Source organism: Pimephales promelas, chromosome 18 (assembly GCF_988280905.1).
Source record: "Pimephales promelas chromosome 18, fPimPro1.hap1.1, whole genome shotgun sequence".
Classification (NCBI taxonomy): Eukaryota; Metazoa; Chordata; class Actinopteri; order Cypriniformes; family Leuciscidae; genus Pimephales; species Pimephales promelas.
In genome coordinates, this window is record NC_142786.1 from 2,770,515 (window position 1) to 2,788,198 (window position 17,684).

The 17,684-nt window shown below is 37.7% G+C and overlaps 1 protein-coding gene across 2 annotated transcripts; it reads right to left on the minus strand.

Moving 5' to 3' along the window:
* Positions 1-6,706: 6,706 nt before the first annotated feature.
* On the minus strand, positions 6,707-16,201 carry LOC120483437 (C-type lectin domain family 4 member E). Of its 2 annotated transcripts, XM_039678467.2 has the most exons (7): positions 15,913-16,201; positions 12,549-12,650; positions 9,816-9,860; positions 9,660-9,722; positions 9,395-9,531; positions 9,134-9,246; positions 6,707-7,652 (listed from the first exon to the last, which is right to left on the minus strand). In XM_039678467.2, exons 1-7 carry the CDS (start codon positions 15,986-15,988, stop codon positions 7,469-7,471), a joined length of 720 nt encoding a protein of 239 aa, XP_039534401.2. In that variant the 5' UTR covers positions 15,989-16,201; the 3' UTR covers positions 6,707-7,468. The 2 variants fall into 2 exon arrangements, with proteins under 2 accessions (XP_039534401.2, XP_088978977.1); XM_089122851.1 differs by lacking the exon at positions 6,707-7,652 and having other exon boundaries at positions 9,130-9,246.
* Positions 16,202-17,684: the final 1,483 nt, after the last annotated feature.

Consider the following 17,684-nt stretch of genomic DNA (forward strand, 5'->3'; position numbering starts at 1 on the left):
CCCCTCAGCTCGATACCAAAGGCGTCTGTTCCACTGTGGGAAAAAAGCAAGCGCTCTGGCACGGCCAGCTCAGTCGCATCATCTGGCATCTTATCTGCTGCCACGCAACGAAACTTGGAATAGAGAATGGCAACCAAGTTTCCTTGTGTGGCAGCAGATAAGATGCCAGAGCACTGTGGAGCGTTTTCCTGATCTACAGTCTATGGCTCTAATCGGCGGACCATCGAAAACTGGCCCCGGGGGATTACTTTTCACAAGTAAATTTTAACATTACCGTACTATTGGTTGTATTATGTGAATAGAATATTACCAGATAAAGGAGCAAGGATCTTTGATATTACTGTAATGAAATCGTAACCAGCTAACGTTAACTAGGCTATGTTAGAGAGAGAGAGAGAGAGAGTGTGTGTGTGTGTTCGAGTGTTTGTCACAAATCATAAATTGTTTCTTCAGCTTATTAAAATATCTTACTTTACTATTATATCCTACATCACATGTCACATATTGAGTCTGGTCACTTTATATCTTAAATCAGAATATTATATTACTGTCAAGCCAACTATGGATATTAAAAACGCCGAACCATGTGTCCTGTATCATACATGAATGACCTTTGCGGCAAAAAACCCTGTGTGAAAATGAGTTCCCTTTCATATGGGAACTCCTACATCTTGTCGGAGGAGTTTGCAATGAATTAGGATCACGCTATGGAGACCAACTGCCTTCGAGTGAATTAAAACGAGCCAATGAATATTGGCATGCGGGATTTGAATTCTGCATCCCGCCTACCAATGCGGGTATAACGCGGAAGCGAATGCACACACATTTTGCTTTTAGCTTCGGAGCCTGGATGAGCTTTAAGATTAACAATCTTCTTGCTCAAAGAGTCTGCTGTTTTCTCCGAAACCGCTCTGTGTTGGTGACGGTGCTTCAGCAATCTTCGCGATCTCGCGGCTGCTTTTCACGATCTGCTGATTTTTCAAAGAGTAATCGGTTGAGTCGGCTGCGTTATCCCTGCGTGCTTACGCACGATAAGAGAGCGTTTTCTGTGAAAAGAGCAACATGGGTGAAGATTGCGTCCTTTTCAGGATGACGTTTCACCCGTGTGTTTCTTGATGTGGTTGTTTCCTGTCCTCATTTGTCGGCCACGATCACTGTTTCACGTGCCTGAGAGTCGGGGTTGAGCTGTGCAAGTTATAGCACTGGCCCTCGGTCAGACGATGTCCACTCTTGTGGTCCAGAAGCGATACCTATGGCTCACCCTCGCGGATGTGGGGGAGTCGGACAAGAATAGGTTCCTGAACTCCCCATATCCCAGGGTGGCCTCCTCCGTGAGGTGGTGGAGAGCTGCGCCCAACAGTTCTCTGCCGTTCAGAAACAGTCGAAGGTGATCAAATATTTCATGCCCCAGAGATGGGCTGTGGCTGCCCCGTCCCCGCCGGCATGCGCCATTTTCCTTGTGTTTCTTTGCAGCGATCGACCTGAAGGATGCGTACTTTCGGGTCTCGATTCTTCCTCGACACCGTTTCTTCGGTTTGCGTTCGAGGGTCGGGCATGTCAGTACAATGTCCTACCCTTCTGCTTGGCCCTGTCCCCCTCACGTCTTCACAAAAGTCGTGGAGGCGGCCATTGTTCCCTTAAGAGAACATGGTGTTTGCATTCTCAACCATCTCGACGACTGGCTGATAATTGCTCACTCGCGAGATCTGTTGTGTGATCACAGGGACAATCAGGTCAATTGACTTCAGGTCAATTGGGACAAGAGCAAACTCTGCCCCACGCAGAGGATCTCGGAATGGAGCTGGACTCGGTCAGTCAGACTGCGCGCCTCATAGAGGAGCGTGTCCAGTCAGTGCTCAACTGCCTCAGGTCTTTTTGAGGCAGGTCAGCGCTCCCACTGGAGCAATTTCAGAGGCTCTTGGGGTATATGGCCAGTGTTGTAGTCGAGACCACCTCACTCGAGTCCGAGTCGAAACAGAGACCAGAGAGAGTCGAGTCCGAGTCGAGTCCGAGACCAGAGACGGTCGAGTCCAAGTCGAGACCGAGACCAGTGAGGGTTGATTACCTAATTTACTTTTATTTACTTAGAGAAATCCTTTATTTTTACTGAATTTACTTAGAGTTTAAAAAATATGATCAGTTTAGGGTAAAAAGGCCACATAGTAGGTGGTGTTAAAAGTAATTTTATTACAATTTGTCATGCGCAGTTGCGCACTAGAAAATCACCAATCACTGGGCGTGTCAATCAATTTAAAGAAATATTTTATTAACATACATTAATAATCATGGAAAATATTTTCAATTGAACTCGAGTGGACTCGGGAATAAGTCCGAGTCCTAAAAAAAAAAATGTTCGAGTACGAGTCAATTCCGAGTCCAAATGCACACGAGTCCATGACAAGACCAAGACCATTAAAATATGGTCTCGAGACCGAGTCTGAGTCTCGAGTACTACAACACTATATATGGCAGCCGCAGTAAGGCCGCTCGGCCTGTTGCATATGAGACCGTTTCAGCGCTGGCTTCACGATCGAGGCCCGAGATGGGCGTGGTAGAGCGGCAAGTTCCGGGTGAAAGTCACCCCACACTGTCGCTAAACCTTCATTCCTTGGTCGGACTCTGCCTTTCTACGGGCCGGAGTGCCCCTAGCCCAGGTGTCCAGGCATGCTGAGGTCTCCACGAATTCCTCTGCCATCGGATGGGGGGCCACGCACAATGGGCATGCAGTTTCAGGTCTGTGGACGGGGCCTCAACTGCATGGCACAACTGCCTAGAGTTGCAAGCAGTGCGCTTAGACTGGGCTGCTTCGGCTCAAGCAGGGACCGGTCCATTCGGACAGCACTGCGGCTGTAGCATACATCAAACTTCAAGGTGGTCTACGCTCCCGTCGTATGTCGCTACTCGCCCGCCATCTCCTCAAAAGTATCTGAAGTTAGCCCACTGGCTAGTGGATGCTATCGTCCGGGCTTATGAATCCCAGGGCGTGCCTTGCCCACCCAGGTTGATGGCTCACTCCACTAGGAGTGTTGCTTCCTCCTGGGCACTGGCACAAGGTGCCTCGCTGGCATATATCGGCAGAGCTGCGGGCCGGGCGACACCAACCATGTTTGCCAGGTTTTATAGCTTACGCGTTGAACCGTTTTTTTTTTCCCGTTTACTTGCTACGGCCAGTGGCGCGAGGTAATACGTTCTGTCGGCTTGCTGTGCCACTCCCACCTTATGAGCCGGAACCGTGCACTTTTATTTAAACTACCTCCTAAAGTTAAATTTTGTTATATTACACTTGCAAATAATTCAAATTGACAGAATTCAAATTCAGTGTTGTAGTCGAGACCACCTCACTCGAGTCCGAGTCGACACCGAGTCCATAGAGAGTCGAGTCCGAGACCAGAGACGGTCGAGTCCGAGTCGAGACCGAGACCAGTGAGGGTTGATTACCTAATTTACTTTTATTTACTTAGAGATTTTTTTTTTTTTTTACTGAATTTACTTAGAGTTTAAAAAATATGATCAGTTTAGGGTAAAAAGGCCACATAGTAGGTGGTGTTAAAAGTAATTTTATTACAATTTGTCATGCGCAGTTGCGCACTAGAAAATCACCAATCACTGGGCGTGTCAATCAATTTAAAGAAATATTTTATTAACATACATTAATAATCAAGAAAAATATTTTTAATTGAACTCGAGTGGACTCGGGAATAAGTCCGAAGTACGAGTCAAAATGACAAGTCCGAGTCCAAATGGACACGAGTCCATGACAAGACCAAGACCATTAAAATATGGTCTCGAGACCGAGTCCGAGTCTCGAGTACTACAACACTGTTCAAATTCAAATCATTTTGTCGTATTCCTATAAGCTCCATAGAAAACATTGTTTAAAGTTACTTCTTGTTTTTTATGTCATTGTTTTGTGCGTGACAAAGGGTTTGTTGGCTGTCAACCTACTGTTATAGAAGAATGTGTTGATTTGAGGCATGTACGAAATGATTTTATAGTTTTAGGGCATTTTGAATGTCAAATTGTGCTGAGCTGAAAGTTGGATAGACCTGTGTGAAGAGTTTTGAAAAAGTCATAAAGTAAAAGTATTGAGAAATGTGTAGCGACTGTAAAAAACTATATATAAAAAAACAAAAAAAAATATTAAAAAAATGTAAAACTATAATAAACTTGGGGTTTTTATATAATATAGAAAAAGTCATTATATGCCGTGAGATGAAGGGAAGCATGTTTTTCCTGCTGTCCGCTCGAGTTAATTATTCTGTACGTGCTCCACCCAAACTTTGTTAATAAAACTTCATTAGAAATTCAAATGCAGCCTTACCTCGGTGTTGAGAGTGTTTTTCATCTGAAGAAACTGGTGAAAGTGTGATATCAGGATTTTCATAGACTGAATCCATTTCATGAGCCTGCAGAAGACGTGTCCACCGAGACTTGAGTGCTGCTCCAGTTTGTTCAGAATAAGGAAGCAGAACAGCACTCTAATTGTCTATTTAGTTTGCATGACCCCCATCCCCCGTTTGTTCAGACTGAGACTCGTTATTTTAAAATGAAATAGAAATTTGATGGGAAAAAAAAATATTTGAAATTGAGGGGAGATTTCTTTTTTACTGTGCCTGTATTGTTCCCAAGGTATTTAAGAAGGTTCCCGGAGTAACATTTAAGGTTTTTAATTTATTTTTGAAAACTGATTCAGAACTGTGTGAATGTTATTTTAGCCTTCAAATATTATTTTAAAAACTTTTTAAAAATATTTTATACTGAAGTGCACAAATACAACAACAAATTATCACTGAAGACAACATAAAAAGTAAACAAATCATATAAATCTTTGATTCAGTGATTCTGAACTGGTTATCTTGAATAAGTTTAAAATATTAGTGACATTAAAACAGCTCTCTAGAAATAGCTGAAGTCACACCACAACCATAATCAAACAAACTTCCTAAAAGTACATCTCTGCATTTAACTTCTGCTTTATCTTATAATCTATAGCTTCATTTGAGAAGAAAAGTTACCGTATAGCACCTTTAAGTGTCCTGCAGGGGTCGCAACAACGCAGTTCAGAATTTGCCCTAACAAGTCTCCATGTGAGCATTAATTGTGTTGCACATGCTGCTGCCTATTAAGTGTTCCAAATGAGTCACTTAAGACCTCCCATGACAATTAAGATGTTGCCTTAAAAGGGATCTGCCTATAGAGTGAGACGGCTCAGTAGGTTTTGGATCAGAGCCTTGTCTGTGCAAAAGTTCTGACAGATTCCCTGAAGCTGTCCCAATACTCACTTGAGCCCTAAGGCCTTCCTCGAAGTGGACACTTGTTGAAAGTGCACTTAGCGGAGAAAGAGCGCAAGGGCCCGAAGCTGTGAAGAGCAGAATTGGGACAGTTTTGCACACCTCAAAAAGCTACTTTTTTTAACTCTTAGCCAGCAACCTTTCTGTTAATGCTATTAATATTAAAACAGTTTTTGGCTAAGATAAAATGTGATTGAGGTTTACCTGAGTTTATACTGCCTTACCATATTCACAGAGATTCGAAATGCAATGTTAATTGTTATTATGGAAATTGATATATGAAATTCCCATACATGAAAAAAAAAATGAAAAAAAAAACATGACGTGTTGGTGATATATTTTGTATAGGCTATAGATTAAAATAGTCTAACATATAGGCTGTATAAAATAAAATGACACAACCTTGTCTCTTTTTATTTTATTGACCAAGAATAGCCATTATTAAAGTATAAGCTTAAAAAGTATAAGTAGTATAAGTATAAGAAGCTATATAAGTCAACTAATAAGGCAAGTTAAAAGATTCAGTCAAACATACGTTTCAACGTTACAGTTAAATAGCCTAAATATATAAAGTTATGAAACTTCACTTTTCCCCTCAGCCAAAACGATTTTCCAGGGAACAAATCATAGAATAATGAGACCAAAGATCGCCCGTCTGATGTACACAAGCCGATTTATAGCTCATGTTTAACCACTAGACACAGAGCCCGCGGGAACGCAAGAATGACTAGCCGGGGCAAGGCTGTTGCAGGCGGGGTACATGAGCGCTGAGCACCCGCCGCCCTGTGACTACCTGGAACTCCGAACGTCAGATCAATTTTTTAAAATATGCGCTATTTTTATAAATAAACCACAGATTTGAGCTTTAAACAACTATATTCTCGACTGAAAAACTCTTAAAACTACATTTCGTGACCCAATAACACAAATATTTTTGAAAAATTCTTCACCACACCGGCATCCTTTATCTTCGGAGTTTCCGCTCCCGAACAGCACCATAGCAACCGTTCTCCCCTACAAGGATTCTGGGTAATATCCTATAGCAAAGTGAGGTCTGATGCGCACTTACGAAAAGGGTGCATTAAGTGCCCTTTTGATCACCCCAGGAGAACACTATTAGAGGATTGGGACACCCTACGGTCTTGCACCCCTTAGCGAGAACGCGCATTGAGGGGCACAAGGGCGCAAGTGCGGATATTGGGACAGGGCCCCAGTAAGCAGAGGTGAAATGTTTCATGCCCTCATGAGAAAAATAAGAGGCATTTTAATTTAGAGTCTGATAATGAATTCAAACATGATAATGATAATTATTTTGTAGTTTTGCCACTTTTCCGCCACCTGTAGCGGTGTTGCTTTAAAAAGACAACAGTAAAACGGCACAGTTTAAATTCAGGCATCAGATGAAGGGGTTATCAGTGATTACAAGTGCAGACGAGTTAAAATAGTACCTGTGTTATCACCATTTTTGATATATAACTAATGAGACATTTAAATGTTCTACTTGTCACTAAATTTCTTTTATAATTTCCTTGACACAAGTAATTGGGTTGGGAGTTTTGGGAATGCTACACGTTTTTAAGTGCTGTAGTTTAAAACCTTGTACTTTTTTTGTTCTAATCTTAAAGGTTTATTTCTTACAGTTATTTTAGATTCAAACTCAAAACAGATCTTGTGAATATATATATTTTATTTATTTATAGGTTATAAGCTAGCACATAGGAATGCCTCAGGAGTGCAATGCCATCTGCTGACCACAGCACAGTTTCACACAAAAATATTAAAAAACATCTCATCCTTATAATGCTGTTACGCAGAAGCATCATGTCATTTGACTTATTATTTCTAGCTTTGAAAATTTCTTGCAAAATTGTTTTGGGTATAAAAGCTGTTTGTCTAAAACGTGACAGAAATCATATGCTTCGCTCCTGCTCTTACAAGCATAAAAATGACTTAAAAATGGGATATAAGCACACTCAGTATGAAAAGCTGCTTGATTTACATGCATTTATCCAAAGCAACATACATTGGTTTCAAGGTAATACAGTTAATCAGTTCATGCATTTGCTGGGAAGCATACATTTTACAGCATTTTAACTGGATAAGCAAACAAATCCAAAAGTAGACATGATGTTTTTCTTTTCTCTATGTGCATGAAACTAGACCTCTTTCATGACGTATCACTGACGGACTTTCTTTTCACAGATAAACTTATACATAGAACTGCAGGAAACATCAAACCAATTGTTGAAATTGTCGGAAGAATTTTTCACAATAGCACAGTCCTCTCCATTGATGCCCGCTCCAAACCAAGTTATCATGTTATCAGGTTCACTTAACTGAGAGACCCTCTGGTGCCAAAACCTTCAAGAGCAGAAACAGGAGGTCAGGGTTAAAACCATATTTTTCCTTTTGATAATATTTTAAAGAAAACCTTGTTTATATAAAACCGGTGTTCTCAAACTTTTTGGGGCCAGAGACCAATTAAAGGGTAGGAAGTGTTCAAGGACCCCCTCAGTTAATGAGTATGAACAATAAGAATGGTCCCCATCTGTAAATATGCACTTTTCAGTAACAGCATTTTCTGGAAAATCAGTTGCACCCAAGTAGTCGCACTGGGTCAAGTGTAAGTTGTTGAGAGAAAACAAATATATGCTTAAATCCTTTTCAACTTAACATAATTTAATACAAAACAAGAATAAAAAAAATATCCTGCAAAATAAATTGTCATTACACTAATGAATTAATTGGTGATTACAAACCGCATTAATTTTACAATTATTTAAAACGAAACTGAAACTGAAGTTGGGTACATGCATTTAAAAAGTAATGGCTAAACGTATCCTTACAAAAGTTCACAATGCTGCTGCAGATGCAATATAATGTGGAGAAAATTGAATAAAATAATTGTTAAGTGTTAATTAATCACTCAAACCTCTTTATCTAAACCTCTCAACATAACCGCGCGACTCGCGCGTCCTCCGTGTCTGTAGTTTTTTAACACTTTTTACTCGTGTTTGTAGTTCTAACCAAATCCTCGTTCAACGCGCAAATGGTTGTGAGCAATATCAGCCGTGTATCAATTTCGATCTGTACGTAATTGAAAGAGCTCATTGCACCCTATAGTGGCGACCGGCAGAAAATACAGCGCGGGTAATAAATACGGAAGCGGATGCAATGCACATTTGTTTTTTGCTGAGGACCCGAGTCAGTGCCTTGGCTGACCTGCGGGTACAGCAATAATATTACGTCTCCGTTCCCTCCTAAAGTCGTACCAAACTTTATTCATCTAGATCAGGACCAGATTTATAAAAAGTAGGTAATCGTTTGACAACATTCAGAGGCTTATGAATATCATATTCTTTGCAAAATATGTAGACTCCCAGGTGATTACACTTTCTCTAGATGCAGAAAAAGCTTTGAGTTGTATTACTTATTGTATTACAATACAATACAAATAGTTTAATAGTTTAATACAAATAGTATTACTGGTTGTTGTTCTGCGAAAAATTAAATTTCACTCCAAAATTTCTTGACATGAATGATATGTTATATAAAAATTAATCTGCAGCTCTTCAAACTAATTCCGATTTGTTTTTATAATTTACTTTATTAAGAGGAACCACTTCTGTACACGGTATCTGAAAAACAATAAATATATATATATATATATATATATATATATATATATTATAATAATACGGAAACTACGGCATAGCAAATTATTTGGCGGACCCCCTGGCTATTGGTCACGCACCTCAATTTGAGAACCGCTTTTGCAAAATATACTATTATTGCATGTTTTCTCCTGTAGTAAAACAGTGTGTTGCAGACAGAGATCTTACTGTACTCCAGTTTCAGTGAGAGTTTGGTTATTCACCCAAACCCAGCGACCTTCAGTGTCCAGATCATTCAGACCAATCCAGTAAAGGTCTTTAAGTTCAGATGACAGAAAAAACTAATAGAGAAAAGGCACATAATTCACAATTATATAAAACAAAAATTTCAGTGGTGAGATGTGATTTTTTAATAAAACATTTTTGTATATAATTTAGTCCCGTTTAATTAGTTCAAAATCACAAATTTGTGCAGTATAGTGGTCTTACCTGTTCTGCTTGGTTGGATATCGTGACCAGATCGGCTCCTTTTGAAACACAGAAAGCACGACTGCTTGACCAGGTGAGTTTATCAGAGCTGAAGTAGTACAACTTTCCACCCCAATCTTTCATCTGAGCTGCGAATGCTGAAATAACAATAAAAACAAAAACATCCTTCAGATCATAAAAATCTAATCAAAGTTTGGTTTGATGTGCAGAAATATTCAGACACTTTGTCTAGGCCTGTGTCATGTCTAGAAGAGAAATAGCTCACCTTGGTAAAAGAACAGTGTCTCTCTAACTCTGGTGTAGTTGTCTGTGAGCTCTTTCACCATGACTGATACAGAAAGTTATGAATAACATAAAATAAAAATAATTAAAAAAACAAAAAAAATCATATAGTAATTTCATTAAATATATTTTTACTCACTTGTGTTGGTCTCCAGGGCAGACAGTTGCTTTGAAACACCGAAATCTGAGAAAAACAATTGCAGAGGTATTTTATTTATATATTTTTATTTCGAGTTCAGAAAGCCCTGTTTTTAGCGCCACTGGAGGCTGTTAAGTGAACTGCAGCAGCAACTGCACGATTTCCTCTCAATAATCAGTGGTGAGAAGCAGAAGTTGAGAAAGTATCTGATTATAGCAGTTAACTTATAACATATGTGGATATGTTTGCAATTAAAAAAATACAATTAATACATGAAAATTCTTACATATTGGCCCTTTAAGACCATAAACAAGTACCAGTGACAAACAATGATTACTGAGTGCTGGGGATGTGACGACCCACTTTGCTCACGAGTAACACCACATTAAGTAACACCATATTTCAGAAATCTTATATGACTGAAAAAATAGTATTTTGTTTACGACTGTCAGAAAACAGTTGACAGCTAATTTTGATTTAAATGTCATATACATAGAACTAAATCAAAATGCCATTTAGTTTTAGTCATCGGAATTGATTTTAAAAAGATTTTAGTCTCCGGTAGATTTAGTCGACTACAATCGAATGGGTTTAGTTATATTGTAAAGCATTCATTTAGAATTTCTCAATTCCAACCCCAAGGGGTTTAAAAGGGGTTGGTCTGAAGTAGCTTAATTATTCATAGTTGTGGTTTGGGCGTAACGTGAAATAAACCAATCAGAGTGTCATCCAACATAACCTCTAAGAGCAGATGCGCATGTTGCATGGCGCTTTGTTATTCTTGTGGCGGTTTGTGACAGCCGAGGAGACTGACGTTCTTGTCAGGGTAGTGAAAGACAGAAGTGACGTTGAATGGGGATGGGAGAAACCCACCCAAATCAGCGTTGATTAACCCTCAGGTGCTCTTCGTTTCGGAGTCACACTTGTTATCTTCCCGGACAAAAGTGACCGGACACCTAAAAATGAAACTTTCTCCATCCCAGTAAAACCAATGCAATTTATTTTTGTTCTATAATATTTATTCTTTTTAATTTAGTATTTTGAGACAATTTAATTGAATTTATTAATATTTATGCAATATTTTATTGTTTATTTTTGACATGGAAAAATATATATATTTTTATATATATATATATATTATTATTTTTCAAAAAAATATTAATGTAGTATTTTAGTTTAATATAGAGTCTAGGCCTTCAGAAAAAAAAATATTTTTTGAAGAAAATTCATCTGAGAAAGCACCATCTGGTTGCAGTATAGAGAAAAAGCGTAGAATCATGGTGTAACCACTAGATGGCATGTACAGCTCTCTATGGAGAGGCATGTGAATTCCTCAGCTGTTTATGAACACATTTTTTGTTGTTGTTGGTGGATTTGAATATATAGTTGAAAAAATCTCAAAAAATATTTCTTATTAAAAAAATTGACAAAAAAACAAAAATTCACAATTTTTTTTTTCATTTTTTTTTTTTTTACAATTTCCCATTAATTTCCTATGGGGGTCATTTTTGACCAAAGACCACAAGTGTGACTATTTTTTTTAAGACCACTTAGCATGCTCAGATCATGACCTCAATTTTTTTGTGTGTTCACATACATAATGCCATAAAAGTCACAAAGTTTCGTAACATTGTGACGAAGCTGTGATTTAAAAAAATTCAAAACATACTTTTTGTAATCAAGATTTATTGGTGTGTATGTGTATAAAAGTGTGTTTGTATGTGTGTGTGTGTTGGTGGGTGTGTCTGTTTTGCACTCTAGATGTTGTAGAGTGTCACCCCTTCAATGCTGAGCACTTTTTTTCTGCATCGTGGCCGATTTGTAGATTGTACACACAAAAATTCTCAAAGTTTTTGTCAATTTCCCATTCATTTCCTATGGTCGGTCATTTTTGACCGAAGAGCACAAGTGTGACTTTTTTTTACGACCACTTAGCATGCTCGTATCATGACCTAAATTTTTTTGTGTGTTCACATACCCAATGCCATAAAAGTCACCAAGTTTCGTAACATTCCGATGAAGCTGTGATTTTTAAAATTTAAAGACAGAAAATTTTTCGGTCAGAAATGACCGAAGAGCACCTGAGGGTTAAACATGCGGGGGAGGAACATTTTTTTTTTACATCTTCATGGACACCACAATGATTGTTAATATTTTTCCTTGTATGATTTTTTATAATGTATGACTGATGCACATCCTATGGCAAGCCGTTTTAGCTTAAATTGTTGCCAACGTTAGTCGTCGTAATTGTAAGAATTGAATTAGACAATCTACAATTCAATTCTTACTGGTAAAAATGCAATTAGAGAGCTCTCTAATTCAATTATTTCTAGTAAGAATTACAATCGCAGAGCTCTCTAAATTCAATTCTTACCAGTAACAATTACTATTAGAGAGCTCTTGACTTCCGTTCAATTTTAATTACTGAACTCTCTAATTTAACTTTTACCAGTGAAAAAAAAAAAAAGAAAATTGAAGAGAGGCCTATGTATAATTGCAGAGCTCTGTAATTGCATTCTTACTAGTAAGAACTGAATTAGAGAGCTCTCTATCTGTAATTGGTTCTAGTAAGAATTGAATTGTAGAGCTCTCTAATTGAATTCTTAGTAAAAATACAATTACGACGAGTAAGGCTGCGGATACAATCTAAGCTAAAACGGCTTGCCGTTTAACTGCCTTAAATTTGTCTGTTCTCATCAGAGCAAACTCAAATAGAGCAAGAATTATACTCACACATGATCCCCAGAACACACAGACCTCCAAGAGCCAAAACCAGAGAGACACTGAGGACGATCAGAGGAACCTTAGTCCGCTTTGAGGAAGTAACTTGATTCCCTGTGATTAGAAATCAAATGTGATGACTGGATTCCAGCGTGATTCAATTGTACAACGTTGATTATTTTATTTAATATTGTATACGAATAATATAATATGTACTGTATATATATATATATAATAATGTAATGTTCCGGAAGGGGCTTGGTCTGCGTTCTTTAAAGGACATTGACGCTCCCCTGCTCTCTATCTTACTTCTTCTGTCCTCCTTCGTCATGTAACGTTCGTTTTTCCCCTACCTGGGAAATTAGCTTTTCTCTTGTTTAAAGTTTTGTTATTCTGTTAAAGGAGTTATATGTAAGATTGTGGCCAAAACTGGTACTGCAATTACTTTTTAAATTGGGGTGAATCCCCCCTTCCCCCATGACTCGAGGTTGCCAGATATACTTCAGGATCCAGCAGGAACGTAGGCTGCTACAAGAAGCTTCCAATAGCAAGTGACGAGTCCTACACAATGAGTTTTCTTTTCTGTGAATATTTATTCTAGACTTCGTCACAAAGCAACATTAGACATTCCGCAACATTAGACATTTTGTTATCCGATTCCAACACACTTTTGTATCTGCAGCTGTGGTAACTAGAGAAGAACTGGCAACCCGAATGCCGCAGCACTACTGACTCCGTGATTGATAGATCAGTGGAAGGTGACGCATCAGAACAAAACACAACTTGACAACATCAACATCAGTTGAGGACTGCAACTTCACTTTTTAAATGACAATATCCTGGCCGGACAACTGTTTTCTGTGATATAAGTGTTTGAAATTAACATGATTTCTTAATGATATCAGGGAAAATGAATGATTAATTGAAATAAATTTCTTGCATACAGCTCCTTTAAGTTAAGTCATTCAACGACACCAGACAATGAATAAGGGTATTATCAAGCGAAACGATCTGTCATTTTGAAAATAAATAACAAAGTTTACGTTTTATAAGCACAAATGCTCGCCTTGCTCTGTTCTGTGATGAACGTTCGTGAGTCTCCTGTTCAAACTCGTTCATCAAAATCTTTTTTCAAGTCATGGCTCGGAGGGTCCTAAGACCCTTATTCTGGTGTCGATTTGAATCTGCACTGAATCTCTCATTTGGACCTTGAACCGTTTGGACCCCATTGAAGTCCATTATATGGAGAAAAATCCTGAATGTTTTCATCAAAAACCTTAATTTCTTTTTGACTGAAGAAAGAATAACATGATGGACATCTTGGATGACATGGGGGTGAGTAAATTATCAGCAAAAGTTTTTTTTTTTAAAGTGAACTACTCCTTTAAGATTGTGTTTTCCGTGTTGTTTCAAAAAGGGTTAAACTGAGGTGAAATTGTGCCAAACTTCTCTCTCTCTCTCTCTCTCTCTCTCTCTCTCTCTCTCTCTCTCTCTCTCTCTCTCTCTCTCTCTCTCTCTCTCTCTCTCTCTCTCTCTCTCTCTCTCTCTCTCTCTCTCTCTCTCTCTCTCTCTCTCCCACACACTCTTACTTTCACTTTCAAATTCCTCTCCGTGTTTTGTCGTTGTGTTATTGTCTTTCCATACATTTTATTCCTGCTACGTTTCCTTTATTAAATTATATAATATTAAATCTATTGATTCATGTCTCTTGCTCATATTCAAATCCCTTTAATGTCGCGAGCTACGAGCTTTACTAATTAAAGATACTTTAGATAGTATTTTGTTTATAGAACAAGAAAGTTAATCCTCGTGGCCAGAGGAAAGCTTCTCTTGAAATTCTATAAAGTGATATAGTCTCTGGGTTTCGTTTCCCCATACTGCTTTATTCACGCTGAAAGGCAGACTTTTTCGCCTCATTTAGGTAACCAATTACAGAACGGGGAGGGAGCAGCAAGACGATGACGACATCTGCCACACACCGCAGTTTGTTTATATTTATGGATTCAATATGGCAGCAGACGCGAAGCTACCTTTTGATGCAGCCTTAGATATATTTTTAAGTAGTTTAGAATGCAAGTTTATTTTGAAAAAAGAGCCGCTCTTGGCTTTAAACTTCGCGAGACCCCAGTCGTTATTGTTGTCTCGCCATTAATCGTCTTAATGGAGGACCAGGTACAGGAGGCGGTCAGCATTGGTATATCTGCCGCTCAGCTGTGTCCCGAGAAAGAAAATGCGATTAAGTATTGTCGATACCAACTTCTGTCCCGAGGCCTGGGTGAGCGCAAAGTGGCAAGACATGTTAGCCACGGAGTTAGTACCAACCTGCTAGCCATCGTCGTCGAGGAAGTCCAACTTAAATGGTAAGTGGTATTTATTAATATCATATTGTCATTATGCCTGAAGACTACCTACTGTGGTTGTCACAGTGCCACTAAGGCTGATCTGATCCAAACCTGTATGAATAATTATTCATTATCAATAATAATCATTATTATTATTATTATTATATGCAAATTCCCTTATCGATCAGGTCATATTACAGTCTTTACACTGGCTTGATGGGATTCTTGTCAAAACATGTCTCGGTGGTATGTGGTCTTTGGTTTTCTTTTTTATGGTTTCTATGTTGGATATTTTTTCAATTTTTCAAAAATCTCTCGCTCGCTGCATGTGTGTGTGTGCATGTGGATGCATTAGGCCTCACTCCTTCATATCTGAGTTCTGCATTGTGGCTGGTTTTATTTACCAAATTCTATACAAATGCTCTCTGCTGGACTGCGGCAGTCATATCTGTGTGTGTGTGTGTGTGTGTGTGTGTGTGTGTGTGTGTGTGACCATGTCTGTTCTACATTGCATTTGTGCTCTAGGTAGCACATCAAGGCCTTCATTTCTGTGTGAAAATTTAAACTGCATTTTTTTTTTGGACAAATGAAAAATAAAAAAACTCACTAAAGTTTCACTTTTCCCATTCATTTTCAATTTAGGGTTATTTTGACCAAACGGCAAGTGTGTGACTATTTTACATAACCTTCAGAACAACCGAATCAAGCCCAGTTTTTTTGTGTGTGTATAGATAGATAATGCACAAAAGGTCTCAAATTCTTATGCTATGAGATGAAGGGAACCGTGTTATTTTAACTAAGGAATAGTCGATTGGGATCATATTGACTCCACATGCAGTATGAGGGTTTAATTACAGAGTTCATAGCTTTTGATTCCTAGGGAACACATGAACAGATAAAATGTATACCTTGAATGTAATGTAAGCCACTTTGGACAAAAGCATTTGAACATAAAAAACCCTTACATGGTTACTGCAGTGCAAATACTTAGAAATAGAAATTTGAATGCATGCTGATGACATTATCAGCCTTACCTCTTTGTTGAGAGTGTTTTTCATTTGAAGAAACTGTTGAAAGTTTGAAACCAGGATTTTCATAGACTGGATCCATTTTACGAGCCCGCAGAAGACGTGTCCGCTGAGACCTGACTACTGCTCTAGTTTGTTCAGAATAAGGAAGTCACATAAAATGTCATTCACATTCATAGAGACAGGAAATAATTAAGTAATTAGTCTGAAGAACAGATCTAGCGACTAATATTTAGACAGCCAAAACGTTTGTATTAGTTTTTATCTCCTGCTTTAACCTAATACACATGCAGTGAATTTCAAAACTTTTAGATTATATAGGTGTTGGCACCTAAGAGGAAGAGCAAAATTTACATTGATTTGAATAATTGAAGGATTAAAAGGGATTCAAGAGAATAAAGAAATAAGATTGGTAAAAAAAAAGTTAGATCTATTTGTAGTTATGAAGAAGCTGCAAAATACTTTTTTTTAAATAATACAGAAAAATTATAATACTAAAGTGCACAAATATTACAACAAAAACATTCGTGTTTGTTTTATTCATACCACATCTCTAAATAAGTGTCTTTATAGAAATCTTATATACGAATTTAAAAGAGACTAATGCACTTCTAATCTCTTCGTTTTAAATGGACACTGACAGCAATATATTTTTAATCATGTCTGGCAACTTGACATATGTTTTCAGTATTAATAGTATATCAGTGTTTTTCAAATTAAATGGTTCTATGCACTTATTTTCATTTAAAGTGATGAAAGTGTAATGAATTAAACATCTGCAGCTGCTTTACACAAATCTTTTCTCTTGAATTAGAGATTTTAGTCCAGTTATCAGGCTCTCTTGCATTCTCTCGCTTTATCCAGAACGAAAAAACTAAATACAACCACTGGTTATTTCACAGGTTGTATTTTAAAGATGAATGAAGCTCTTACTCTGCTGAATCACTGAGTGGTAGTTCAAATCAGTGTCCAAAATATTAAGAACAACCAGTGCGTCACTTTAACTTTAGAGGAAATATCAATGGAGATTTAACAGTGAGATCAGATGCAAGACAACATAAAATCAGCTTTCTAGAAATAGCTGAAGTCACACTTCTTCTAGAGAAAACTAAACCACAACCATTATCAAACGAAGTTCTTAAAATTCTTTACTTTTCTGTATTTACCTTCTGCTTTATCTTATTATCTATAGCTACTTGAGACTTGGCATTATGTCATGCAAATACTGCTAATTCTTATAACATGTTTGTTAGGTCACTCATTTATAAGTAACTTTAGATAAAAGTGTTTTTTAAATCATATGCAGATACAAAAATTCTTGCCTCTATTCAGTTTCACTCATAAATATGCTGCGTTTTGGCAGTAAAAATGGTTTCATTTTTCATGTTGACATAATATACTTTATGCATAATTTTTTCCAGCTTAACATGTTGATTGCTAAAATGTAATCAATGTTCACAAGAAAGTCTCAATGCAGGCCTATAAAATAAAATAAACAATATTTAACTGTTGAATATGAAATCAAATATAATAAGGATGAATTAGTATAAATATATACACTCTTAAAATGAAATATTCCAAAAGAGGGTTTTGACAGTGATGTCATAGAAGAAGCTTTTTTTTTTTTTTGTTGTTCTCCAAAGAACCTTTCATTGATCCATTTTTTTCTTATAGGAAAAACATTTGACCTTTTTCTGAACCAGGGTTAAAAAAAAAAGAAAGTTGCCAGCCACTGCCAGCATTTTTGATCATTTCCACATAATGTTCCTGGCCCCCAG